At 38.8% G+C, this 27,892-nt stretch overlaps 1 protein-coding gene and 1 long non-coding RNA gene across 2 annotated transcripts; one reads left to right on the top strand and one right to left on the bottom strand.

The window, feature by feature from the left end:
* Positions 1-483: 483 nt before the first annotated feature.
* On the bottom strand, positions 484-27,586 carry LOC136256643 (uncharacterized). Its single transcript, XM_066049619.1, has 2 exons — positions 27,445-27,586; positions 484-2,304 (listed from the first exon to the last, which is right to left on the bottom strand). The coding sequence occupies exons 1-2, from the start codon at positions 27,482-27,484 to the stop codon at positions 788-790; spliced, it is 1,557 nt and encodes a 518-aa protein (XP_065905691.1). The 5' UTR covers positions 27,485-27,586; the 3' UTR covers positions 484-787.
* Positions 17,733-18,945, top strand: LOC136256644 (uncharacterized). Its single transcript, XR_010701580.1, has 4 exons — positions 17,733-17,825; positions 17,874-17,929; positions 18,746-18,837; positions 18,888-18,945. It is a non-coding gene; the product is annotated as an uncharacterized lncRNA (long non-coding RNA).
* Positions 27,587-27,892: the final 306 nt, after the last annotated feature.

Here is a 27,892-nt window from a genome sequence, read left to right on the forward strand (position 1 = left end):
CAATTACTGAGCTGTTTTACAAGCACTTGTAGTTTCATGGATGCACCTTTTTTTTACAGCAAAGGTGTTTTTGGGGTGTAATAATTACAGAATTGTGTACACACATGGTCTATATCAGTGTGGTATGCAGCTTGGATAAAAGTGATTGAAACTTTGAAGATACAGCTTTGATGTGGACTTTGTTCTAACATTCAATATTAAAAATAATTCCGCATGTTTCACCCCAAAAAGTAAAATGTTGTTTACTCTGTAAATAAAAGTTAACATCATTGACCGTTACAGGAGGTAAGGGGGGGGGGGGGGGACAATGGGTCACGTGCACCATGCAGCATTGCTATTTATAGCTATGCATGTGCGCACTCAACTCAAGGCACAGACGAAAGTATTGTAGTCGCAGATTCTGTCCAGCTCTATCAGTTGAATAGCAGCCCATCATGCCGTGAGATCACGTCATTAATGCAGAATGCTGTGTACTAACTTGGTCAGGCACTTCGCTCAGCCACGTTCTGGGCTGCCCAATATTTTCCCAAATTATGCCAATCATGCACCTGAGCTTGGGTAAGCTTGGCTAATACAATAAGATGTTAACGCTTATTTAAATACAGAAAGTACAAGGACAGTATACGATTTACGTACACCAAATTTAAAATTTGTGACTGGCAGATTTAATTCAATAAAATGTTATCACCCTTTTCCAATTATTGGGTATTTATGGATTAGTTACAGGTGTTTTTAATGACAAACTACAACTACGCAAAAAAATCAATACATTATTAAAAGCTTAACCTTATGGTGTATAACAGACCTCATAAACACATGAATTGTTACCATGTCTTTCTTTGTATTCTATTAATATACTTCTCTGGAAATTAGATCTGCCACCAAACATGATAAGACATTTACTGTTGTCTAGTATAGTCTTTTGAAGTGTTGCAATGTATCCACTATCTGTTATACTATCTGTACTGTCAATAAAAGATGATTCCCATTCCTGCATTGTTACTGAGCCATTGTATACAGTCTGAAATAACATGTCTTCAATAGATGTAATCATTGGTGGAGATATAAATAATGTTTGTGTTTTATCACCAAATCTTCCCAGATCAAATGACATGAATAATTTCTTACCAGTTATGTTTAATGATTGAATAGTCTCTCCAAGATTTTTAAAACAATCCTTGAAAAAGGTGTATTTCTGTTCTTCATCAGGCAAATACTTTGCTCTTACAACTGTTCGAATTGAAATACCTACATACTCACCAAACTCAGTTCCCAGATATTGCTTAATGTAATTTTGAGAATCTGCTATTACTCTGTTACTAGCATGTAGCATTGGTAGTATTTCACGACTTCTATGAAAGTATTGCTGGACTACTCTGACTCTGTCGTTGTAAGCAAATCCTTTCCAAGTTATAATCCAAACAATAACTTCTGAAGGATCATGTGGTCCATAAATGTACTGGGTGAAATCGCTAATGTTCATTCTAGTTTTGTAAAATGATAAACACACACGTCTCACTAACTTAGCTTGCACCAATTTCTCAGTATAAAATCCACACCTTCTTTGAAACCAAGAGAAAGCTTCTTTACAGAAAGGTTGATTTGTAATTTCATCATCGATATACACTGGTTTTTTAACATCTTTTCTCAAATCATTTATGACATTTACAAATATGTATTTTGTTGGTTTATTATTAAGGAAATACTCCCAGGATATTAATGGTGTTCCATTATATTGCACACTCCTTTCGTTCCAAATGTTAATATTAAAGTAATCACTGAAACGCAAAGTGTTTGAAAGTGTTGCTTGTGATGTGATGGATGGCAGTTTGAACTGAGAATTAATAACAAAAGGTTCTACTACAGAGGAATTAACAGTTTTGGCCCATTTCTGTAGAGAAAACATATTCATTGCAGCTCCAACTTGCTGTTCAGCATATAACGTTACTATAACTATTCCTTTTTTGCATGCTTTGTTATGTGTTCTACTTACATCAAGCGCAACAAGAAACTGATCATTGATTCTGTTGATATCTCTTGCTGCAGTATCACCTAAGCTTTGAGGAGCTTTCTTAGCTAAATCATAGATGAAATCAGAAATGTTGTTGTAGATGTCACTTTCATTGTACAATCTTTCACTTTCTCTAAAGTTAAAAGTATTCAACCGGGTTACTCTTTTAAAAGTAAGATTCTTTTGATCCATTACTGCAGCATATAGAAGAAAGCATATTCCCATGGTGATAACAGAAACTGTCACTAATATTTTAGTGATTAATGGTTGAAGCTTGGTTGTGAAGGAAAAGGCTGCAGAAAATACAGATTAGTATAGAACGTCATTAAATTTTATCATTGTACATAGTACATGCATCTAGTTGTTAGCTTTTGTCAACAATGCATACCCCACACAAAAACAGTTTGGCTATAAAAAGTGTGCGTCCACAAAAGTAAAAGTAAATGACAACTTAACGAGCTGATATTTGGGGCTGCCAAGAATATTAATGTTAATACAGCTAACTGAAAGACTTATAGCATTGGACCTTTGTCATTGACTTTGTTCTATTGTTGCATAACTTTATTAACTCAATAGAATTGGCTACATTAATTTGACTGCTTTTTCAATGGTCAATGATTACAAAAGATCACAGATAAAAGTTAATGCCACAAAGAACATAAGTCAATGATCATGGTGTGGGGCATGCACAGATCAAAGGGTCCCATTTGTAACAGGGAAGAAACAAGAAAGCCAGTTAAGATTGGTTATTGCATGCCCAGTACTGTGCCCAATGAATGATTTTACTCACTAATTTCTGTTATGATGGCTAGTTAATTCATTAGTAGTGCAGTTTTCATGAACAAACATGTAGCCAGTGTATCAATCTAGCCATTGTGCTGCTTCACATTTAGTCATGTAGCTTCATTGCTGAGTGGTTTAGCAATATAATAGTCTTTGTTAGCTTGGCGAACAAGAACATTCTATATGGATACCATTTTAGCCCAGCAAGTACACTGCTTCCCATTCATTCAGATGAGCAAATAAAAAACTGAAGCTATGGATATTTACTCCAGAGGGATTCATCAGCTCGATATACCATAAAATGGGTTATTTTCGAAGGAGTTTGATTTTCAAATTATTCAAACAGCAGTGGTACCACCTCTTCAAAAAAATTATTGTGCATAATTGATTTAAACTTTTATATAGATAATTAGCTCAGTGCTCGTTACTATGTGTGAAGTCATGCTACAAAAGTGTGTAACAGTTGAACTATGATTGCAACAGTGTGCCATGATGTTACATTGTTATTTCAAGCCAATTGCTAAGTAGTAGTCAACTGGACCCTATAAAGCTATAGAAACTTCCTTCAGCACTTGGACATATGCATGCTCTCATCGTTTCAGTCTCATCTGCAAAACAAAATTTCCCCCAGCGTATTTGGTTGTAGACATGATATCCCCTTATTATCTGTATTGTTACATGTGATTCCCATCTCAATAACAATTCACTTCGTTAAATGCACACTACTGAATTTACTTTTGTTAATGCTATACACAACGTTTGAGCATTTGAAAATAGAAGTTATGAAATTAATTTTACTAGCTGCTCTTCAAAAACTCCCCATTCAAAATTAACCCACTATATGGTATTGACCCAAATTCATAGCCTTGTATTGTGACTTCCTGTGGTGGTGTGGTCTATGGTTTCTTTTGTTGCTTTTGAACTAACTACTATCCAGACTGTGTGGCCAAAAGCCAATTGTTAGCAATTAATTTGTATCACTGATGGCAGCCTTTGATCTTCCCATGTATGATACTACAGATATAATCAAAATGCAAGTAAGTTTTAATGAAGCACTATAACCTGTTTGTTTGGTTTTCATAAGTCTTTTTGTAGGAGGCAAGTACTAGTATAGAGTGTAAATAATCCATACAAAAAGAAAAAAAGCAGCAGTGCAAAATAGGGTATGACCTTGGGTGATCAAAAGCTGTGAAATTAAATGTGGGTAACCAGGGGTGGGTTGCAATGATGTTAACCCTAGCAGTGCAAATGACCGTCAGGGAACGTGCACCCCAACTATCAATTACTGACTTGAAAGTGAAGTGGCTATTATGCTTCACTTTCAGTTTTGTTCAACCCATTTTACAGCATTACAAGAACAGCAGGAGAAGTGTCTCTGCAGAAAATATGGACGATTCCCCATTTACAAATGTAGGGAAGCCATTGCATTACCGTGAATTATTATTATTATTATCCTTACTGTGTAAAATGTAAAATTTCTGTACAGAAGATAATTATTTAATCCAAAACAGCCAAGCTGTAAAAAAGAGTGCAGCCCTCAAAAAGGTATGGTGAAAAAAGATGTGAAATCCAAGGTGGCGGCCAAGAAGTGGCTGTGATGGTAGGTTAATGGTAAAAAATTTAATAATGACAATTCAGGTGAATTTTGGTGCCGCTTGGTCTTGGCACAAAATTCACCTGAATTGTCGTTATTAAAATTTTTACCATTAACCTACCATCACAGCCATTTCTTGGCCGCCACCTTGGATTTCACATCTTTTTTCACCATAGCCTTTTTGAGGGCCGCACTCTTTTTTTACAGCTTGGCCTTTTGGACTAGATTTCACTTCTTTTTGTATAGGCCGGCTTTGGGACTTTTTAAACCTATCTTTCTTTCTTTACCACAGGAAGAAGAAAAGATGAAGCAGATGTGCTTTAAATATTTCTGATTTTATCAGTAAATGTACAAATTATATATATAATACATATATTTATTACAGAACTCTGGTTTCTTTGTAACTGAATACTCTACAAGGTGACTTCTTCTAGCTGATCTCTCTACAGGGTGATTTGTTTGTAGCTGAATTCTTTACAAGGTGATTTTTTGCAGCCGAACTCTCTACATGGTGGTTTCTTTGTAGCTGAACTCTCTACAGGATGATCTTTTCGTAGCTGAACTCTGGTTTTTAGCTCGATTTCTTTCAAACGACAAAAGGTTTCAGGTTCAATAGGTAACCTATTCACCCACTGATTTTCAGCTTCTTCCCATAAGCGGTTTACCCTGTAGGCGTGACAACATATTGGTGTTATTTTTCGTGAATAATTGCTAATAACTCTTTGCCTGTTTATCATATTCCAGCCAAAGTTGGTACCAAGATGTGCTTTTATATCCCCCTTCTGTTTGCCAAATGTCAAGGAAATCGGATATGGAATTCAATTTTATAGCAGTTTTTGTAAGTGTGCTAAAAGAGAAAGAAAAATAAGAAGAAAAAAAACATGAAGAAACGAAGCCAATTTTGAAGTCACATATCTCGGGAACGCTTGAAGCGACTTTGCTCAAATTTGGTATGTGGAGTACTGATGGTGGTGGGTGTGTCCACAGCAAAAATCGTCTTGTTTCACCAGGCAGTACAGAGCTACGGAGGTGTGAAAATTGCATTTTCGTTCTTCCTGTCAATATACTCACGGGTGTTGCGTGCCAGCTTTTTGTGCCTCATGACATACCGTGTGTCTTGATACACAGAAAAAGGGAAAGAAAAGAATCAAAATTATAGCTACAATAAGCAGTACAAAACACAAACTAAACTATAATTACAAATGTGTATGATTAAGAACAAAACTACAATTTCAAATATGTATCATTGATGTACGTGTACACGTAAATTATTTACAAAACTATCATAATTTTCAGATTCGACTATATATTGAGGTAAGTTGGGGAAGAATCAACACCTTGAGAAGAAATGAGACACAAAGGAGGACAAAGGTAAGGGCACTCCAAATAAATTTTCTGTTTCCCGTCCACCGCCCGCATCCAGTTACTGTCAGCTCTAAATATTCCATTATTCCGTATTCTTCCATTATTTTCCGGTTATTGTTGCATACTGACAGACTCATTTGAAACCATGTCAGCTCACGTGTTAGCATTGCTATCAAGTTGGCAAATAATAGCTTGAAAAGCTGTCAATGTTATAATGAATAATGGAAATGGACCGTCCGCCCGCATGCAAATATGCTTGAGTCTAGGACGGGAAACAGAGAATTTATTTGGAGTGGCCTAAGTCTATGATGTGTGCATTGTATGTACTGCAGTATGCCAAAAGGCACCTGTCAGGCTGAAGTGACATCAAACAAGTAAAAAATCATGCCCGTAGCCTTTGCCATTATTGAGCTATGCTTGTTTGAAGGCATCAGGTAAACAAATGGACAGGCAGGCAGGTAGTTAGTCAATCAATAGAAAATAGAATTCCATTGAATAAAAAAATGTAATTTTTGTTGCAATCTATTGGAAGCATTTAGGGTTGTACTGAAGGCACGTTTGGGCTTGGTCATGCCTAACCAATACTGCCAAGATGCCAGGATGGTATTGTGAAGCTGGTTTTTGGGTGATATTTTTGGCCAGATAAACCCAAATCTCCATGATCCCTAATACCATATTTGACCGGTTAATAGCCGTGGTTCATATAATAGTCACCCCTGGATAGTAGCCACAGTGCAACCTTGAATTACTGTCATAAGAGCCGCCCTCGGATAAGAGCCACAGCTTGTATCTCAGTATGCGGATACAAGTGTTGATGACACACATTTGAAGGAGAAACTAAGCAAAGGAGTTGTTTTAAGCCTGGAAATAGCGATTCTGAGAGGAGCCAAGTGGATTAGCAGTATTAAAGGATGGTTACACAAGGTCAGCCATTTGAAAATCCGTATAAACACCGCAGGCTAATGCCACACAAGCTCATAGTAGCCGCCCTAGCATAATACCTGCATCATTTTCCCTTGCTGAAAGTTATAGTACCCGCGGCTATTAATCGGTAAAATACGGTATACAGTACTACCATACTGTATAATAAATAGAATTTGCCCTGACATAGCCCAAAAAAGTATGGCTCCTCCACAAAAGGGGAGTGAGGGGGCAGCATTTGCCATGGATCCACCATGGGTCCACTGTTTGATCAAAATAATGGTATGAATAATATTTGATCTTTAGAAAATAATGTCCTTAAAATGGTTAGAGTGTTACGTACGGACTTGTATTGATGACCGCATGGCACACCACAACAGCTCTATGGGTCAATTACTACTGTTCCAATTAAAGCTCTCATGCATACACATTTATATACCTCTCATAACACTCCCCCTACAAACATGCATTCTCACATGCATACAGATACTTGGGTTTGTTTACAAAAGCCAATGAGATGATTGTCTACAAGGCACAAGAGACTGAATACACACAATACGATATCATAATTACTAACAAACACAATGAGGTTCAGAGAATCAAATTACAAAAACCAATATTATGCGTCGGCTATAACATTACTTCCCTGGATGTGGAATATCTTTAAACTAAATTCTTGTAAGGCAAGACTCCACCTTAGTAAACGTTGATTTTGTTTTTCATATGGCTCATGAATACAAGGAGATTATTATCAGTGTAAACCAACACTTCTTCTACTGCTGCTTCCAGATAACTACAAAACTGCTGTAGAGCTAGTAACAATGTCAAAGTTTCTTTCTCGTAAGTCCTTTGGTGGACATCAAATTTGTAAGAAAAATAACAAACAGGATGGTCTATTCCCTCTTCTCCCTCTTGCATCAACACAGCACTACTACCCATATCACTTGCATTTACCATAAGTTTGAATAACTTCCCAAAGTCTGGTGCCCTAAGTAAAGGCATGGACAGAAGTAGGGAATTAATTATCAAAGGCTCTCTGGAAGACCATCTAAAGGGTTCACGCTTTTGTTAAAGGTTTAGCCACCATAGAAAAATTCCTGCAGAACTTCTTGTAGTATCCCGACATATCAAAGAATCTCATTAACTCATCAGTGCTCCCGATAAGAATTCTTAAGTACCAGGACAAAATGTCCTGACAAATCCAAACTTTTCTGGACATATTTATACTTTGCATGGACACAAGTGACCTATAACACTGCCTGTAGTAAGCATTCTCTGATGTAAGGCACTCTGGCTGTAGGCAATCTCTTTGTTGTGCTGAGAATAGACATTCTATGTGCTGAGACACTATTACAAGTGATTTTGTGAGGTTTCTGTACAGCAGAGGGGTTGGCATTGGTGCATTAGTGGTCACTCTATTGGTGGCTTGAATATTTAATCTCCTAGCAACCAGGAGACAGTTATTATTAGTAAAGTAAACAGTAAACCAAACATGCACACCCTGGGCTTTTTGGGCTCCTTTGATAGGACATTATGTCATGCCAAATACAATTATGGTCAGACATTAGCTAATTTGTCCGAAATTTGTCATCAGGTCAGACAACGTTGTATCAGCCGCTTGTGTAGTTCTGATTGTGTACAAGTTGACAGCAAGCTGGTGTAACACAGGAAAAACAGGGTTGGGTGCTCTAGACAAAGCATCAGCATTGCCATGAAACTTGCCAGAATGGTGTTGAAATGTGAAGTGAAACTGCTCAAGTATAGCATCCATCTTGCCAGTGCATCCATCTTGCCAGTCGCCCACCAGTATCCTTGAGATCTTTTAGTGAAGTGAGGGGATTGTGGTCAGTCACCAGTGTGAATTTGAACCCATAGAGGTAAGGATAGAACTCTTTCACTGCACCTATCACAGCCAGGGCCTCGCGTTTTATAGTAGAGTAGTTCCGTTCTGCTTTAGATAACTGACGGCTCCAGTAGCTGATAACAGTCTCTTTGCCAGATTGAAGTTGGCTAAGAACAGCACCGATGGCATTTGCGGATGCATCAGAATGAAGTATAAATGGCTGAGAGAAGTCTGGGTAGCCAAGTATTGGTGGAGAAGTAAGCTTTGATTTGAGGAGGTCAAATGCCTGTTGACATGATGGTGTCCACTGAAATTTCTTGTGACCTTTCAAGGCTCGATGTATTGGCTCTGCAATGCTAGCATAATTATGGATGAATTTCTGATAATAATTAGTCAGCCCTAGGAATTGTCAAAGTGGTTTAGCCTCAGTGGGTTGGGGAAACTGGAGAACTGCAGCCACTTTCTGTGGATCAGGGGTGATACCATTGGCAGATACAACATGTCCAAGGTAGGCCACTTCCGTGCAAGCAAAGGAGCACTTGGACAGTTTCAACAGAAGGTGTGTCTCTTGGAGAGCAACCAAGACATTGCAAAGGCAATGTAAGTGCTCATTAAAGGTAGAACTGAACACAATAATATCATCCAGATAAATGAGGCACTGTTCATACATTAACCCAGCTAAGACACACTCCATTAGCCTCTGGAATGTGGCAGGTGCGTTAGTCAAACCAAATGGCATGACATTGAATTCGAAATGCCCATTCATTGTGGAGAAAGCAGTCTTCTCCTTGTCAGATTCCTCCACAGCAACCTGCCAATAACCAGAGGCTAAATCCAGAGTAGCAAAGTATCGACAACCTGTCAGAGAGTCCAAAGTAGCGTCAATTCTAGGAAGTGGATAGGCATCCCGATGAGTGGCTGAATTCAGCTTCCTGTAGTCGATACAGAAATGCCACGACCCATCTTTCTTATGCACCATAACCACTGGGGATGACCAGGGGCTTGCACTAGGTCTGATGATAGTCATTCTCCAGCATATATTGTACTTCAGTCCGGACTGTATTTTTCAGTGCCGCTGGGAGCCGATGCACCGGCTGACGAATGGGTGGACCTGTTGTAGGAATAGCGTGTTTAACAGCTGTGGTGCAACCTCTGGGACCTATAACTGGGGCAAAAACATCTGAAAATTCAGCTAAAAGACCAAGGAGTGTAGATTTCTCAGTTTCTGACAGGTTTGGAAGGTGAAGGTCATCAAAAGATAGTCCTGGTGCATGGGTCTCAGTGCTCTCCTCACAAACAAGCAATACGTCATCTCCTGGTGTCACCTTACCCAAGCTCATTCCTTTATAAAGTGTGACAGAAGATGGACTGACATTAAGAACTTGAATGGTGACCTGGTTATTACAGCATGAACTCAAAGAGCGGTAGTTGATGAGGAAGGGTCTCCATTGGTTCCACAAGCATGACTCTAGCACATGTGCTCGGAGAGTCAATGGTTCCAATAATAAGTTGTACTGACCTTGCAGGGATCTCCAAGTGTCATGAGGAACGAACAAGGTGGACTGCACATGAAGCCTTACACGGCACAGGTTGTTGCTTCAGAGCAAGAGGAATAATCACCTTAGGTTCTCTGCCTAGTGACAATATGCTGTGGTTACAGTCTAGAATAGCAGCATGGTGCTTCATGAAGTCTGCCCCCAGCAAACAGTCTACCGTGAGGTTGCAAACAGCAACAAAATTATGATCAATAATGAAATCACCAAGTGCTACAGTTACCATAATCTGACCCACAATATCCAACGGACTACCATTAGCACCCACTGCACAATGAGATGTTTGTGTAAGCTGCATGTCTTTTACCAAGTTATAATGTATCACTGACAAGGCCACACCAAAAAATTCACTGGTGTGTCGCCAATGTAGCCATTAACACTGTATATACTATTAATACTAAGTAGCATGAAAAAAGGTGTGTTGAGGTTGATGGGGATCACTTATCATCTTGGCCATCCACCCATCGATCGGACTGGCCCGTTCCCGTTTAAAGGACAGTAGTGTCACACGTGTCTTGGTTCTCCACACAGCCAACAAGTTCTGGGGTTGTCAGTGTTTGGTGGCCGCTGCTGTCTTCCTGAGTATCGCTGCTGGTTCTTGGTGGCTGAATCCAGCTTGGCCTCAAGTTCTGCCATATTTTTTGTCATAGATTCCACCAGAGTGTGAAGCTTTTGTGAGTCACTATTGTCTGGTAGGGTGTGTGGCTTATGGACAACGTTGACCTCACTGCACTCCTCAGACACTGGCTCAAACTTTAAGGCATATTCAATGCTATTGGCATCAGTGATAGCTTGCTCTAATGTAGTTGGGGTACCTCTCAGTAAAAGCTGGTGGCATATGGGAGGAGCAAGACCAGTTAAAAATCTTTGCAAGAGGATTGGCGATGCTTATGCTTCCTTCGTGTAGGCCTCCTTGAATAGCTTCTTGATGTCAACCGCGTCATCTCTGACTGTTTCACCGGAAGATTGATGTTGACTCATAAACTCCTGCCCAGCGGTTAATGGATCGCGCGCGATTCCCACACCCTCCATCAACGCCTTCTTGACATTGCCCAAATTTGCACAAGCAGTTTCGTTCAATTGTACATAAACATCAACTAGCTTACCGCGGAGAAGGGTCGGTAGTATTAGCTTCTGCTTAGATTCATCCCACTCTTTGGCACTTGCGACTAATTCAAATCTAGTCCAGGAGCGCTGGAAATCATTAGCAGTTATCTCTGGTAGTGGCAAATCCAAGCTCTGTGTAATTGTAGTACAGCGGTGTAAGGAGATCTACAAGGTATCAAAAGCCAAGGAACAACAATTCTAATTAACGATTGGACTAGCCTGTTCTGGTACCGTTAAAGAAATCACCACGGTACCACAGCTTAATCTCTTGTCTTCACGAAATAGAATTTAAAATTAGTTGGATCCCACTTCTGACACCAATGTAATCTGGTGCATTACATGAGCACAGCGACACAGCAACTTTGATATTAACCACAAGGAAACATGTACAACAATGCGCATGCGTATATTACAACCATATGTGCAATTACAATTATAGCAATCAGTATCTATATAGTTATACGAGTGTTACAACTGTATGAATCGCTCTGGATTTCAGTGATCGTGACGAGGATCAAGTAAAATCCATAACAGCTGCCTTCGTACGTCCGTATACATGTATAAATTTTTGTGTATTGTCTGGGTAGTGTAGTAGAGGCTACACACCATAGGTAACTCGTGCTCAATAACATCACTTCTGTTGCTATTAAACTGATTATATCTGGTTCACATGGTACCATAACCCATCTTGCCCCACCACTTGGTCTAGTCTCATGCATTAAAACTGAATTTTAGAAAACCCTTTAAATAAGGACACCTCCACATAAAGGACATATTTCATTTCCCCAATGGTGTCCATCTTAGAGGGGTTCGACTGTATTCCTTCCATCCATTTGTGGCTAGACAATGTGAAGCTTCTAGTATAATTATACTCTGTCCCCTCTTTAAATTCATGATAAGGTTTTAGATTGTCTTGAGCTCTCTTCTGGTTATGTTGGCTTTCATACACAGGGTGTAGTCTGGATGTAGTAAATCAAGTCTGGATCACAACTGATGGCTCATCAATAACTCAAATTTGTGGAAGTACGTATGTGAGGTTATACGATACATGAATAAAAACCTATAGAACTCTTGTCAGCCATTGTTCGAGGACTTTGCATCTGGTGGAAAGCTTGTTTCATAGTTTGAACTGCTCTCTCAGCTAGACCATTTGAGGATGGTTGATACGACATTGAGAATATGTGCCTGATGCCATTTTTTTAGTGAATGTCTGGAACTATTCACTGCAGAACGTAGGCCCATTGTTAGCGACTATCTTCTGAGGAATGCCAGGATAGTCACTGGTGATCAAAATCTATATGGAGTGTCAGCCATAAAATTAATATAATTATGAAATTTCTTTACCCCAAATACAATAGCAAGGCCTTCCTTTTCCAAATGACTATAAGCTTGTTCAGCTGGTGTTAGAGTTCTTGAAGCACAAGCTTTGCTTTAGGACGTTCCTGCCAATCTGTCATAGCATGAGTTTCTAAAAATTGCAGCACTTTGTCAAGACGTTATAGGTGTTCCTCATAGTATTTCTTTGTACAAGAAGATCATCGAGATACACTGACACACCTCGACATCAAGGTCTCCATAAAACGGTGGAAAATTGCAGGTGCAGCTGACACACCAAAGGGAAGTCTATTGTAGTTAAACAGATCCTGAAGGGTGTTCACTGTGACAGATTGTTTGGAAGGCTCACCTAATGGCAATTTATTTGGAGCGTAGGAAGCAGGTGGGCCAGGAAGGCCATGGCCCTCAATAATTTAGTTGGCTATTTTAAGTGATCTCTTAGTACTCAACTGCCTACTTATTATCAGCAAGAGTTCATAATATATATATATGTACTGAGAAGGGTGTCCTACTCTCATATACCCCTGTAGAAGGGCATATCGTGAAGTTATCATGTAACACTTCTGAGTTTGCCAATTTTTCTTTGCATAATTAATGATGTCATTAGTTGAACATGATATCGATTGAACACATACCTAACAACGTCACTACATTGCTAGCAACCAAATTAACTCCAGCTCTAAGTCTGTTTCTCACCGAACTACAATTGTTCCTTCATGGGTTCAGACCACTTTGTAGGATTTCTTGCCAGTCCATTCATGAATGTGGCCATCCTGAGCATCACAAGTGTGGAATGGTGATAATGATTCTTGTACTTTATGGCTGCTCGTACATCACAAACCACAACATCTTGTTGTTACATCATAACTTCACGATATTCCCTTCTACAGGGGTATATGAAAGTAGGACACTCTCCTTAGTATATTATATATTATGAACTCTTGCTATCAGCATTCAGATTACTCTATAATCCACCTTTCCAATCAATCAGCAATCCCCCATAAAGGATTTATGAAACTATCAACTTGTACAGTGACTCATCAGGCACACTTCACACCAACAATTGTGACAAGTACCTCTAAACTTAATTTTCGTATAAGCAATATTGTTTGTGACTGACATGGAAGTAAATTACACTAGTAAGAATGCACTGCTGGAATGTGTTTACTGTTTAAAATACTCTGAAATTCAATCTCAATGCGTTAGTTGTCATTTTCCTGGGTGGATTCCCCCAGCCTCCATACAGTTTAGCACACTGAAGCATGCCTAACTTTCATTTTATCCTTACCATTGTTTGCTCCTCCCCCCCAACCACGAGGTGTTTGCTACGCCTATGAGGTAAGCTTGGGAAATGTATAGCCTACAGAAGTATTTGTCTCCTGCTAGAACTGAAAATAAATCCTCCACTCTAAGTAATGGGTATGAAGTTACCTTGATTGCTTGATTTATATGATAGTCATGACAGATACAAATAAGACCGTTATGCTTCATTACTGGCAGTATGGTCCAGTATGTGTGTAGAGTCACTAACTGGAAAAGTAATTCCACAGCTTCTAGGGATTCAAGTTCAGCCTCAACTTTGCTTTTTAAAACAAAAGGAATGCTTCTGGCTTTGAAAAACCACTCTGGTCAACTAGTAGTTTCAATATGGCTTCACCATGAAATTAGCAGGGCTTAAAACAAGCAAGCTATCACCATGAAGTGCTTTGTAAAGTTGCACTAGCAAAAACCTAAACATTTTGTTCTCTACCCTTTGGAACAAATAGGAACTCACAGGGATGTGTGTAGTGTAAGTTATAAGCTTAGCCCTTCAGAGTGAACTCTTCCTTCACACTTGGTGCAATGGGGCTGGATTTGCTGTTAGATGTATTATTTAGCCTTGTGCAGAGCAGGTCTTTAGTTCACAAATTAGTTCTACACATGTCACATGAAAGTCTATAAGGCCAATGAAACTTGATTGCCAGTTTCTCGCTCAGAATTTTGAAAATTTGATGCAGGCGGGCGGTTCCGAGCCACCTTAATAGTAAGGCATAAAAGCCCATTTACGCTAGACACAGAATTCAGGCTATTGTGGTGTAATTTAATCTGGAGAATTGAACAGTTCAATGTAAACACACCCTGAATCGAGCTATGCAAATTCGAATGAGACTACCTACTTGAGGTGGTCCAATGCGATTCAATGTGATTCACATCTGCGTGTACACAAAACTGTGAATTAATCAGAAGTATTACATGATCATATGTCCAAAAGCCATCTCAACAACTACTCTACCCCTTGATATTCAATAGTTGTAAATTTTGTGCTGTCATGACAATGATGAGGAGAATGCAATCAGTTTTACAAGCCAAGACAGCAATAGAATCCCTATAAGAAAAGTTCCACCCCGTACAGCTAACTCTTGACCATGTAGTAATTCACCATTACCAACTTTGCTATAGAGCATAGAGATAGGAAACACATGTGCATCATGTACACTACCGGGCTACTCAATACACAGATCTCATTGTGATCACCTACAGCTTGTGTTATGATGGAATACCATCTTTTACAGTGATAGTAATCAGTGTGGGTGGCGTACCATCAACAGAACCTGCACACTGAGGTATGTTCTATTTGCTATGAAATCCTTGAATTACAGCTGTTAAATTATCTCCAGTAGGGAAGTTGATGTACAGGGCCAATGCCGGACCACATTCTACTACCTGAATTTCAAAAAAAGATCGAGATACTCTAGTCATCACAATATACTCTAATAGAACAGCCATCACTTTACTCTTAGACTATAGAGAATTGAATACAATATACCGACTGCTCAAATTACACTGCTTAGCCTAAGCCATTATAACTATATGCAACTGTCTTAAAGTTCCAGTGAATTATATGCATGGCATTGCATTGATCATGCATGTCTTGCGTTAGCAAATTGCTTCCAAATCTAAACTCACTTTATTGTATAGCATGGATAAATTAGCTGATAGCTACTAGACATGAAATTGGGACTGTAGCACAAAATTACCAAGATATATCCTTGATTGTTAAAACAGGAGAAAGAGACTTTGCATTTAAAAAAGCACCAAATGCAATTTTAAAACATCTATTTTCAAAAATTTTCCTGGGGGAGCCTGTCCCACCCCCTAGCTTTGCATGCTTACACTTGCAGCATGTGCTTTACACACATGCATGAGATCAATAAAAGTGTGCATTAGCTGTCCCCATTGTCATAGTCCATGGATGGCCTGACCACTCAAAATTTCTAGGCTCTGGTCCTGATGCACACTGACTTGAATTTTTGAACGATAGCTGTACAGGTTTCATGAACTAGCTATCTGACACACTGTACACAGAGCTAGACCACGGGATATAATGCAATACTCCGAAGGTGTGGCTAGTACCCACAGTGTCACAGCAATATGCCTCTCAACTGAGACTGGCCTCCTCATGCTAGTGTTTGTTTTCTGAATTAATGGCTGCATACGTATTATGACAAAGGTAATCAAATGTTGCTTTGCCTACCCTGAAATTTTCCCTCCAGTTACAGGGACCAATACAACGTCATCCCACCATGTTGACGACCTGAATAACATCCAGATACTTCTAGGGTGCCATCCAAAATAGTAGGAAATTGTGTGTCCTTGGGCAGGATGGGAAGGGGAAACAGGAGCAATTTTTTTTCACCCCAGCCTGTTTGGGCCCCAGTAAAATGTAATTTTGGTATGCTTTACTGTAAGGGCCCCACTGTTATCTTTTTTGTGTCCCTGCCATTGTGCTCTCAGATGGAAGACTGAATAATCTGAAATAAATGCCTAGTTGACCCCCATCTTATCCCACTCCTTATCCCACACACTACATTGGCAGAACACACTGGCAGGGCCACCAGGGGTAAGTGATAGAAATAAAAGTGGGGACATTACAGTATGGCATCAAATACTTTTACTAGGGCCCAAAATAGTACGGGAAAAAATTTGCTCCAGTTTCCCTCCCCCTTTAAGTAGTCCTACACACTGGTAACACTCACATATGGTGAGAACTAAATCTGCATGGCAGATCCCTTGCACACATTCTAGAGAACATATAGTAGATACTGTAGTCAATTAGTGGCTGAACACTTTAATTAAAACAGATGGTCCTTCTATAGCCTTTACATGAATACAATTAGTCAAAACCTTTTAACAAAGGAATGTACTACCATTCCATTTCATTCTATTCCATATTCCACATTTTCCAACATCTCTTCAATAAATTGGCTAACGTATAGCTCCAAATTTTTGTGGTCTCAAATTTTCGTGATTTTCGTGAATTTGCTTGTGATCACGAAAATATTATTCATGAAATTTTAATTTTTACAATAGCTATTAGAAAGTTAGTGGTCAAACAGAAGTGATGTCTCTTTACAAGTATTTTAAGACAAAGACTTCAAATTCATCTGCCACCTCATCTTCCAACCACTACAAAAACGGATCGGATTTACGTATATTTCCTTGTTTCAGGAAAGTCATGGAAAGACGATCTTTCAAAGCCCTCTAACTTTCTATATATATTTACATTGCACAGTAAACATAATTAAAGTTGTTAAGTTTTTAAATGTACGCAATGGAAGTTATTTAGCTAAGAATTTAATACTGGTGAATGTGTGCACCACTGAGTGAGGCTGACTATGGCTACAACTCACGAACTAGACTACTAGACGTCAAGCTGCCATGCCAGCGATTACTGGAACAGGATGCTCTGCATGGCCACTGTGACTTAGATCTAGTCTACCTATTTGGCTATTATCACCAGGTAGTCTAGTTGAAGTCATTATGGGTATCGCAGAGTATGTGGCAGAGTAACTTTATAATATCCGCACTTGCAATAGCGCATTATTGCGCTAATACTTCTTGGAAATATTCGTTTATTATAGTTTACGGAAGTTGTAAAAATTGGCAAAGAAGAAGTGGATGACGGTGACAGCGGTAGTCTACGTCTACAGCTAGAGCAGTAAACGCTCGGGTTTAACGCTGAAGTAGCGTGATGCAGCGGCATGCACGAATGGAGGAGAACGATTGCAGCTTGCCAACCCAACGCCTGGACCCGAAATCCTTCCGTGGCCTTCAAACTATTGTGGCGCCACTGTCACCTCTGTTTCCTGAGTTTCAGTATCGCTGTGCCGCCTTTTGACACCCAAGTATAATACAGGTAAGCAGTAATTTGCCTTTGTTTGTTGTATTTGATTTTACTGTAGCAATCGGGACACCTCGAGCAACACGGATCGCGAGACTTATGAACTAGGAGTTAACCGCAGTTTTAGTGAATGAATGAGGGTTATGTTTGAGGTAAGTTGTGTGTATGAGATTGCACGTACTCCTTTGCATTTCTTTTAGGGATGAGATACAATTCAAAGAATGAGCTAACCACATGAGAACTTTTAAAGTTTCAGGTTAGTGGTTGTGATAAATGTGATTATTGGTTGTTAGTGTGGATTGTATGTAAAGAAGTGTGTCTCCTCTAAGTGTAACTTTGTGTATCTGTATCCTCTAATCCAATTCTTGATCCAAAAGCCTGTATTGGATGTTAGTGTGGAATGTGTGTCTCCTCTAAGTGTAAATGATATGGTACTTTGTGTATCTGTATCCTCTAATCCAATTCTTGATCAAAAATCTGTAATAACACATACCCATGTAATAATACATGTAATGCTCAGTGTATTATCAACTTTACTGGTTAGGCACTGGAGGGTGAACACAGAAGGTAGAGCTTGTATGAGGTCCTTACGACCAACCAGAGTATTTTTATAGAAATATAGTGTATTTGTTCTGCTTGACCTTGGCATTATTAGAAGTTTAGGTCAGCATAATTGTTTGACATTTCTGATGCTGGTGTATAGTTTTGCATAGTATTCACCGTGCTGTAACATTCGGCTTGATTGCTTGTGGGTACAATGACATGAAAATAGCAGCTATCTGTACTATAATCCAACATAACATTCGCAAGGGGGCTTCAAAATCTGAGCCTTTGAATGCATATCATTGTTTACTACACATCTGTATCCCTGTTGCCATTAGCCTACACAAAAACGTAGCACTACTGTGGTCCAGTGTTAAAGAGGCAGGTAATTTAGGCTGCTTTTGTATAGTACTACTGTATGCAGTTCCTAATTCACCACTTCGTACAGCTGTAAAATATTTTGTACTGGTATTGTGATGTGTTTTTCTATTACCAGCAGTAGTTCACATGCGTATCTTCTTTTCAATAGCATTCTCTGCATCGGATCATTCAGCATGATTATTCAGGTATTGATCCCTGCCCAGGACAAGCTGTTTTGGGATCTAGATCGATTATTTCCTGGTGAGTTTCTTGAATGATAATTCTATAATAGAGTAATATATTTTTGTTAGATATGACTAGTAGAAGGATACGACTTTAAGAGGTGGAACGTTGTTTGGAAAAATTTAATCGTACTGTACAATGTTTTGGCATTACATCTATTTTTTTCCCTTTACAGTACACAGAAAGCCTTTGGGCAAGGAGTCTGCCATTGATAAAGTTTGTCATAAAGAATGTATCGATGAACACCCAAGACAGACATTTTTTGTACTTTGACTGTGTTGCATTTTTGTGTATGAATGGATGACCTTTTGTTGATTTAAAATTGGAAGTATTTAAACCAATAAATACAGAATATAGGGGTGGGATGAGGGTAAAAAAATGTGACATCTCCTCACATTTACTGTTTGGAAAAACGACCTTTCCTAGCCTTTAAGTGGTAAGGAAAAATCAAAAAGACGGCTGAATCTTTGCAGGAAAGTTGTGGAAATGTGATCATTCCTGATGAAAGGAAAGGTAAGATAATATTATGGAAATCTGACATTTCCATACCTTTCCACAGTCTCTTAAAGGTAAGGAAATCAATTCTTTTTTTGTAGTGAACGCTGCGGTCGCAGTCCTTCCCAGTCCGGATGGACCACTGTCGAAGCTTGTGCCATCCAGGCAGCAAATAATGCGGTGCAAAAGTTTGTTAGTAATGATTCTCACTGCCATCCATCAGGCAATGGAAAGCAAGGGAGTTATGCCTTTTAGTCTGACAAAGAGAGAGCTGCCATTGGTAATTATGCCGTCCAACACGGCACAGCGACAGCTATCAAGCATTTTGCTGCAAAGCATCCAGAGTTGAAGTGGAGTACAGTAAATGACTGGAAAAAGGAGATCATCAGAACTGCTGAATCGCACAGAAAAGAAACTAACGAGATAATTTCCATTGACGAACTTGAAAAAAAGAAGAGGGGTAGGCCAGCAATGTTAAGTGACAAGCTAAGCAAGGATTTACGTTTATATATCCGAACCATAAGAGAAGCTGGAGGGGTTGTCAACACCTCCATTGTAATAGCTGCAGGGACTGGAATAGTGCAGCATTGAGAGCCGATGTCATTAGAATGCAATGGTGGTCACATCGCCTTGAAGAAAAGTTGGGCAAAGTATTTCTTGGGGAAAATGAACTTTGTTAAGCAGAAGGCAACAACAAAGTCCAAGTTGATTGTGAAGAATTTTGAAGAAGTAAGATACCAGTTCCTGCTTGACATCAAGGCAGTTGCGGAAATGGCGGAGATACCTTATGATCTAATAATAAACTGGGATCAGACAGGGATTAAATACATCCCAGTGTCAGAATGGATGATGGAGAAGGAGGGATCAAAAAAGGTAGAGATTGCTGGCATTAACGATAAGAGGCAGATAACTGCAGTTTTTGCTGGGAGTTTAACAGGAGATTTTCTTCCTGTTCAACTTGTTTACAAAGGAACAACAACGAAATGCCTTCCTTCTGTCTCATTTCACCGAAATGGCACATCACAGCAACACACAACCACTAGGGTGCAACGAGGATACAATGGTGGAATATATCAGCAAGATCATTTTTCCTTATTTACAAGAAAAGAAGGCAACTTTGAAATTCCCACCAACCTACCCTTCACTGGTTATCTTCGATGGATTCAGTGGTCAAGTTACCGATAGGGTGCTGTCATTACTAAAAGCCAATAACATCTTTTATGTAATTGTGCCACCCAACTGTACGGATACATTGCAGCCTCTAGATGTCAGCATTAATAAACCAGCTATAGGACTTCCTCCATGCAAAGTTTAATGAATGGTATGCTGCCAAAATAACTGAGCAGCTCAGAAGTGGCCCTTTGAGCAGACGACTACAACCTGTGGATCTCAGGTTATGCATTGTGAAACCTGTAGGAGCAAGATGGATGATTGAGTTGTACGATTGCCTTAGTCCTCAAGTCTAGACCTGAGATTATTGTCAATGACTTTAGGTATGTTGGAATTTTAGACATTCTTAACAAGTAGCTTTGTATTTATTAAAACAGCACATAAGTGTATGGTTACAACAGTGATAGTATAATAATTAATATTATTTGTAGTACATGTAGCTATATTTAACTTAAGGAAATGGTGTTAAATCAAGAGTTTCAAAACATTGGATTAAATGTGATCGTATCAGTGATTGTGTGTATTCACTAGGATTCATTCCATGTAGAAGTGAGGTAGCAGTAGCAATAGCAAAGACACCACAATCTGTGGTCCCAGCTTGCTTTGGCATTTTACCATGGATGCTGGTATTGATATCTGAACCACAAATATTTTCAACCAGCTGCCTTAATTGAGAACCAACTGTGTTGAATATGGGTCATTCCATGTCAAATCAACAAGGAATTTAGGGTCACCTCTCGGATTTTGACGAAACTTGGTGTGTTTGTAGTACCTATGGTGCTTATCACTCATGCAAATTTTTAGCTCCATACATTCTATAGTTTCTGATTTATGACCACAAATATTTTGAATATTTCATGAAAATTTGGTCCATCTCTAGTTACAAAATCAACTGCAACTTTGTACTGTGTAAATATTTTTAAACACACTTTTCAGTGATGGAAGACTGTTGATTGACCTTTCCAGTGATCCCTAAATTATGGGATATCTACTTAATTATGGTTCAAAAGTACTTCATTGAAAACTTTAATCCTTTATATTTTGAAAAATGCTGTTTGAAATTTTTCGAATTCTTTTGTGAATAATGATTGGATCATAGTCTATGTTTGATAAAATTTTTGTGGTGGGACCACAATGGGCTCAAGAGATATAATGAATTATGTTGTGGCATGCGGTGGAATTTGCAGTCTATTATTGCTGTATTGGAGTGTACACCTCCAATATCCACTCGCAACAAGGCCATGCCAAGTTTGTCTTACAGAGTGAAGGTGTCTAGGTATATTGCAACCTGTATTAGTGACCACCTGTATTGAAAGGCCATCTATGTGCTGCAGTTAAGTTATACTTCTTTAATGTATAGCACCAAAGCATCAACCCTTTCTAGCAAATCCAAAAATGATCCTTATTAGACAGGTTGACTATAAATGAGATTATCATGCGTCCATAAACACATTAATGTTGTACCATCTCTTCAGTTATATCTTATTTATTAAGTAAAATCTTGCCGTAGTGCACTCACATACATATCCCCACTCTACACTATTCAAGTTATGTACATGGCTGCATAGGTACAATAGACCTCCTCAAAAAGGATACCTGGGCACCTTAATAGCCTCATGATCTTACTTTATAATTGTACGTACATTTTGGGCCCAAGACAAGTCTGTCGTTTCTCAAAAATGAACACTTCATCAATGGTCCAGGGAATAGAATAGTTGCACTATATACAGTAGATGCATTACTTGTACCAAGAGTTTTTATATTATTAACACTTGCTTGCACCTCAATGTGTGATTTATAGTACTGTAATTACTAAAATGGTTTTTCAAAGTATTTTGGGTTGACGCTTTGAAGATCAGTACAGGCAAATGTTAAGTATGTGCATGGTCAGCATGTCCTATGTGAGTATGTGCATGAGTTTATGACTTGATCTTCAAAGTGGTCATGAATGTAAAGTAATGTAGTAATTAATTTCACATATTGAGGTACAATTAATGCATGTATGATAAAACCCCTCCATTGCTAGGAACATAATAAAGTGCTCATATTACAGAAGCCACAGAAGTATCTTGGTCTAAATGTATGTGCACCACTAGAGTGGGAGTACAGTGTATAAACAGGTGTCCTGGTTATCAAGATATCCAGGTATCCCTTCTGAGGAGTTATGTTGTATGTATCTATGTAGCCACATACGCAACTTAAATATGGCTAAGTCCACTACAGTGGTATTCAACTTAATAAAGAAGGTATTTGTGAAGAGATAGTACATTTACATGATGTTCATGGACACATGGTGGTCAGATCTGTAATTTATAGCCAACCTGTCTAATAAGGACCATTTTTGGATTTGCTAGAAAGGGTTGATGCTTTGGTGCTATACATTAATGAAGTATAACTTAACTGCAGCACATAGATGGATTTTCAATACAGGTGGCATTAATACAGATTGCAATGCACCTAGACACCTTCACTCAGTAAGACAAACTTGGCATGACCTTGTTGCAAGTGGTTATTGGAGGTGTACACTCCAATACAGCAATAATAGACGGCAAATTCCACCGCATACCACAACATAATTCATTATATCTCTTGAGCCCATTGTGGTCCCACCACAAAAATTTTATCAAACATAGACTATGATCCAATCATTAGTCACAAAAGAATTTGAAAAATTTCAAACAGCATTTTTCAAAACATAAGGGATTAAAGTTTTCAATGAAGTACTTTTGAACCATAATTAAATAGATATCCCATAATTTAGGGATCACTGGAAAGGTCAATCAACAGTCTTCCATCACTGAAAATTGTGTTTACAAATATTTACACAGTGCAAGGTTACAATTGATTTTGTAACAAGAGATGGACCAAATTTTCATGAAATATTCAAAATATTTGTGGTCATAAATCAGAAACTATGGAATGTATGGAGCTAAAAATTTGCATGAGTGATAAGCACCATAGGTACTACAAACATACCAAGTTTCGTCAAAATCCGAGAGGTTACCCTAAATTCCTTGTTGATTTGACACGGAATGACCCATATGGAATCATAAAATTCTTCCCAGCCTCACACTGTAGATTGGAAATTATTATCCAGTGATTACCATGGACATACAGAATTTGAACCAATGGCATACGAATGTCAGGTTTGAATTTAGTTTGTAGCAATGTTAACTGTAAGCCTGTGATGTCTGGAAATTTCTCCTTCAAAATAATCTGTTATGTGCTTGTCATTTAACTGTCGTCCATTGGACATGGCATTTCTATCTTCTAAAGACAGTTGGATTTTGTGATGCAGCCAAACATCTTCATTATTATGGTTACATCTTGATGTACTTTCCTCCTCTTCAACTTTAATTATTATGGCTGGATTTCCTGGGAGATCTTCCCCATCTTTTAAGGCTTCCTTTGGTGTGTCTTGTGCAGTATTAGCTTTTATATTATTTGGTTTTTGGTCACATAGCTGCAACATTTTCTTTGCTTTAGAGACAAGACAGTTGCCACCCTGAAACACCAATACACACGGTATCTCCAACCCGTCTTGGTCTAAATCTCGAGAATAGCATCTGCTCCCAGTAACTCTACAAGAGATTGCTCCTCCCATCTGCAAAAACACTGAGCATGAAGAGCTTATTGTTATTGGCAGATGTCCAATAGTTCCAACATCTCTTTTGGTTACTTTCACGCAGAATGGGAAGTGTGGGTTTCCATCTTCTGGCAAGCATGGCAGAGTTTTACCAAGAAAAGGTGTCCATACTTCTTGATATACATAGTAACCTCGAATTTTCGAATTATACTCGTATGTTACCACTGCAAGGCTAGCATCATCCATCCTCGTATAGCTATAGCACTGATTGATATGTTCAGTATCTCATAGACTTATTGAAAATGGCACTGAAATGAATTCTGGTATCGCAATCGTCCCATTGTGGTTCGTGACCTATATGCATGTAGCTATGGCATAGCAGCCAGCTGTCTGTATAATGGTTACTCAAATCATATTCATAGACCAGTTCATTTAATGTGAAAGTATTTTAATTGCTGTGGTATATGCTATTGTGCAGTACTGGATGCTGTGGTTAGCCATGAAAATGTTCAGAAACCATTGGGAAACGGACAACCACGAGAACTAAATCCTTTGTTACAAAAAATGTAAAGAAGATATCCGTGTTTTGAAGACAGCATGGAAAACTACATTAATTTCTACACCTGATGGTGGTTGTCTGCTGCTTCTAGGTGTAGTGATTGGCGAGTTATGAGCCGCTGAAGTTGAAAGCACCTGGCAAAAAAGTTGTCTAATGACGAAGCATGCAAGCAGGTGCTTGTTTCTATGTTTATATGGAATAACAACACTAAAACAAGCGTTAGGATCACCTGGATAGTGTTTGTTGACTCGCTAAACATGTCTTGTTAGCCTGTTAAGTCGATAGTAGCCTTTATCTTTGACGCGAACCACAGAAAACTCTACTACAAAGCTTTGCCAATCGGTTCTGAATGATTTCAAGTACAAACTCACTATTACCAACTATGAAAAGCGTTGTTCAGCAAAATCTTAAACTTTGCGGCTCTATAACTCGCTCATCCATTACCCTACTCACAGCAGACAACCACGAAGCAAAAGAGAAATTAATATAGTTTCGATCTATGTACAGAGAATTGGAACATACCGTATACTTTGTAAGTAACGGAGATTTAACCATCGATTATCATCGTTTTCCCAATGGCTTCAATACATTTTTATTGGCATCCACAGCATCCAGTTGTTACGTCATACGCAATTAACACTAATTGCATTTTTAAGGTCCTTAAATGAACTGGTCTATTGCTGATAACTCCTTCACAGAATCTTACCAGCAACTTTTGAGTAGCACTCCAAGAATTATTCTTTCACAAAATGTTGCTGCATTCATGAAAATTTTATCACGAAATTTTATATTTGTCAAATTATTCCATCGCTCACAAAAATTTAAGACCACGAAAATTTGGAGCTACACGGTATACTTAATCATATTCATGTAAGGTCTATAGAAGAACCATCTGTTATGGGAGTGTTCACTACAGTATCTACTATGTGTTCTCTAGAATCTGTCCAAAGGATCTGCCATGCAGATTTTTTTGTTCTCACCATATGATTTTAATTTGATCTCACAATATGTGTTATCAGTGTGCAGGGCTACCTAAACGGGGGGGGGGGGGGGGGGGAGGCAACTGGAGCAAATTGTCCTGGTTTGTTTTGGGCCCTAGTAAAAAGTATTTGATGCTGGTACTTTTTCCATACTGTAAGGGCCCCACTTTTATTTTCTATCACTTGCCACTGGTGGCCCTGCCAGTGTGTTCTGCCAGTGTAGTTTGTGGGAAAAGATGGTAGTCAACTAGGCACAGATCATTCAGTCTTCTATCTGAGAACACAATGGCAGGGTCACCAGGAACAAGGGACAGAAGATAAACGTAGGGCCCTTACAGTATAGTAAGCCAAATACATTTTACTGGGGCCCAATTAAACAGGCTGGGGTGGGAAAAAATTGCTGTTTCCCCCTCCCATCCTGCCCACCGACACATAGTACATGTCAATAGCTATAAAGACCTTACGTGAACATGATTAAGCATAGCCAATTTTTTAGTCATATAATCTTTTAACAAAGAACATACTACCATACCATTCATTCCATTCCACATTTTACAACATCTATGCATATAGCACAGCTATGTACATGAGCCTCTCCCTTTGCCAAGATACGATTCTAAAACTTAAATCACTGCAAAATAGGTGAGGGCTTTGGGATGAAGTGAGTTGTTAAAATAGCAATTAAGTCCTTATACTTGATTCGCTTCTGCATGTGCTAAACTGCGATAAACCAAAGGCCCACAATTAGACATCGGTATTGTGACTTTCTTAGCATCATCTTCATCAGTTTGTAACTAGATAGTGAGACACTTAACATTGGCACTCCACTCCTCTTTCTCTGGGTCCAAAGGTGCAAAAGAGCCGTGAATAGTGCTCAGCGGTATTGAAATTTGAATACACTGTATTAGTAACAGCAAGAGTAAATAATTATTTACTCTTGGTAACAGGAAATTATCACAGTATATACATCCCCCATAGTTAGCTTGTTACAGTGACTATTACATTATGTCTTGGGAGTAGTATGCGTCCCAAAAACCAAAGAATGTAGTTCAGTACAAGTATAGGCAGGCGGTTGTAACGTGTGAAACCTCGGTATTTGTTTCAGCTAGTAGCCATTCTGCCAGTTCATCTCATCACCAATATGCCATGTATATAAATTCTATTGTTTACTTAGTGACAACATTATTCACATAGTTAAACAAGCAATTTAAATTTTTTTCAAATGGCGCATGTCCTCTTTTTCCACTGACCACTTTAATTCGATCCGATATTCAATATTTTCTTACAAAGTATCAATACGATATGATATACCAACGTGTTCAAAACTTGCTGAAATGAAGGTATCTTTGTACACAACACACAAGTTTTTGCTAGCCATAAGTACAAACAGTGCTTCAGATATATAGCATAAAAGTTCCATCTAATTAAGTGTAGAACGTGATGTTCAAAATAATATCCACTTCAAATCCTATATGCAATGAAATTAAAATGTTACAATAAAATAATAGATTTTGGGTAGCTATCTACTCATAATAGATTTTGGGTACGTAAACAAGTAATAAAATAAGTTTTATTACTTAATTAGATACCCAAAATCTGGGGATTCTGAACGAAATGGCTACTACATCCTCGACTACATCACTGCCCAAATATGCAAAAAGGGGAAAAAGCGTCTAGCACGACACTACGCTCTGCGACGAGTACACCACACATATAGCTAGTGACCACTTCTTATGGTCAAGTATGGTTGTAAGGTTTTCTTGAAAACCAACAAGTCCGGCAATCACAGAATCACAACAAACTGTCACCCATTAACAGCTGAATAAAATGCTCACCTTTAGTAAAACCTTTTGCATGGCGTCTTTGTATCATCATGAATTCAATGTTCAAATTCGAATTCAATGCAAGAATATAATCTGCTCGTCTTGTTACAGCTCTGAGATTTGCCGGTTGTCACTGATCTGACATACTTGTCACGTGACTGCTAATTGCAACTTAATTTATATGATCGATCCGACCGCCGTCTCATATCTAGTCTCGCAGGGCGGCGGCGCGAGACTGACGTTTATTTCTTTACTGAGGATTTTCTGTACGTTCGAACATTGCGTACTGCGTGCTCCATGGATAATAATGCAGGGGCGGATCCAGACTTTTAAAAAGGGGGGTTCTACTTTGAAATTGCAACTTTAGTCCATTGCAATTTTAGAAGACCCTCAAGTCGGAGCTTCATTTACTACGCAGCTGCCTTGGAAGCTGCAAGATCATTCATCTTTTGCGCACAGT

The sequence above is a fragment of the Dysidea avara genome, chromosome 5 (assembly GCF_963678975.1).
Source record: "Dysidea avara chromosome 5, odDysAvar1.4, whole genome shotgun sequence".
NCBI lineage: Eukaryota > Metazoa > Porifera > Demospongiae > Dictyoceratida > Dysideidae > Dysidea > Dysidea avara.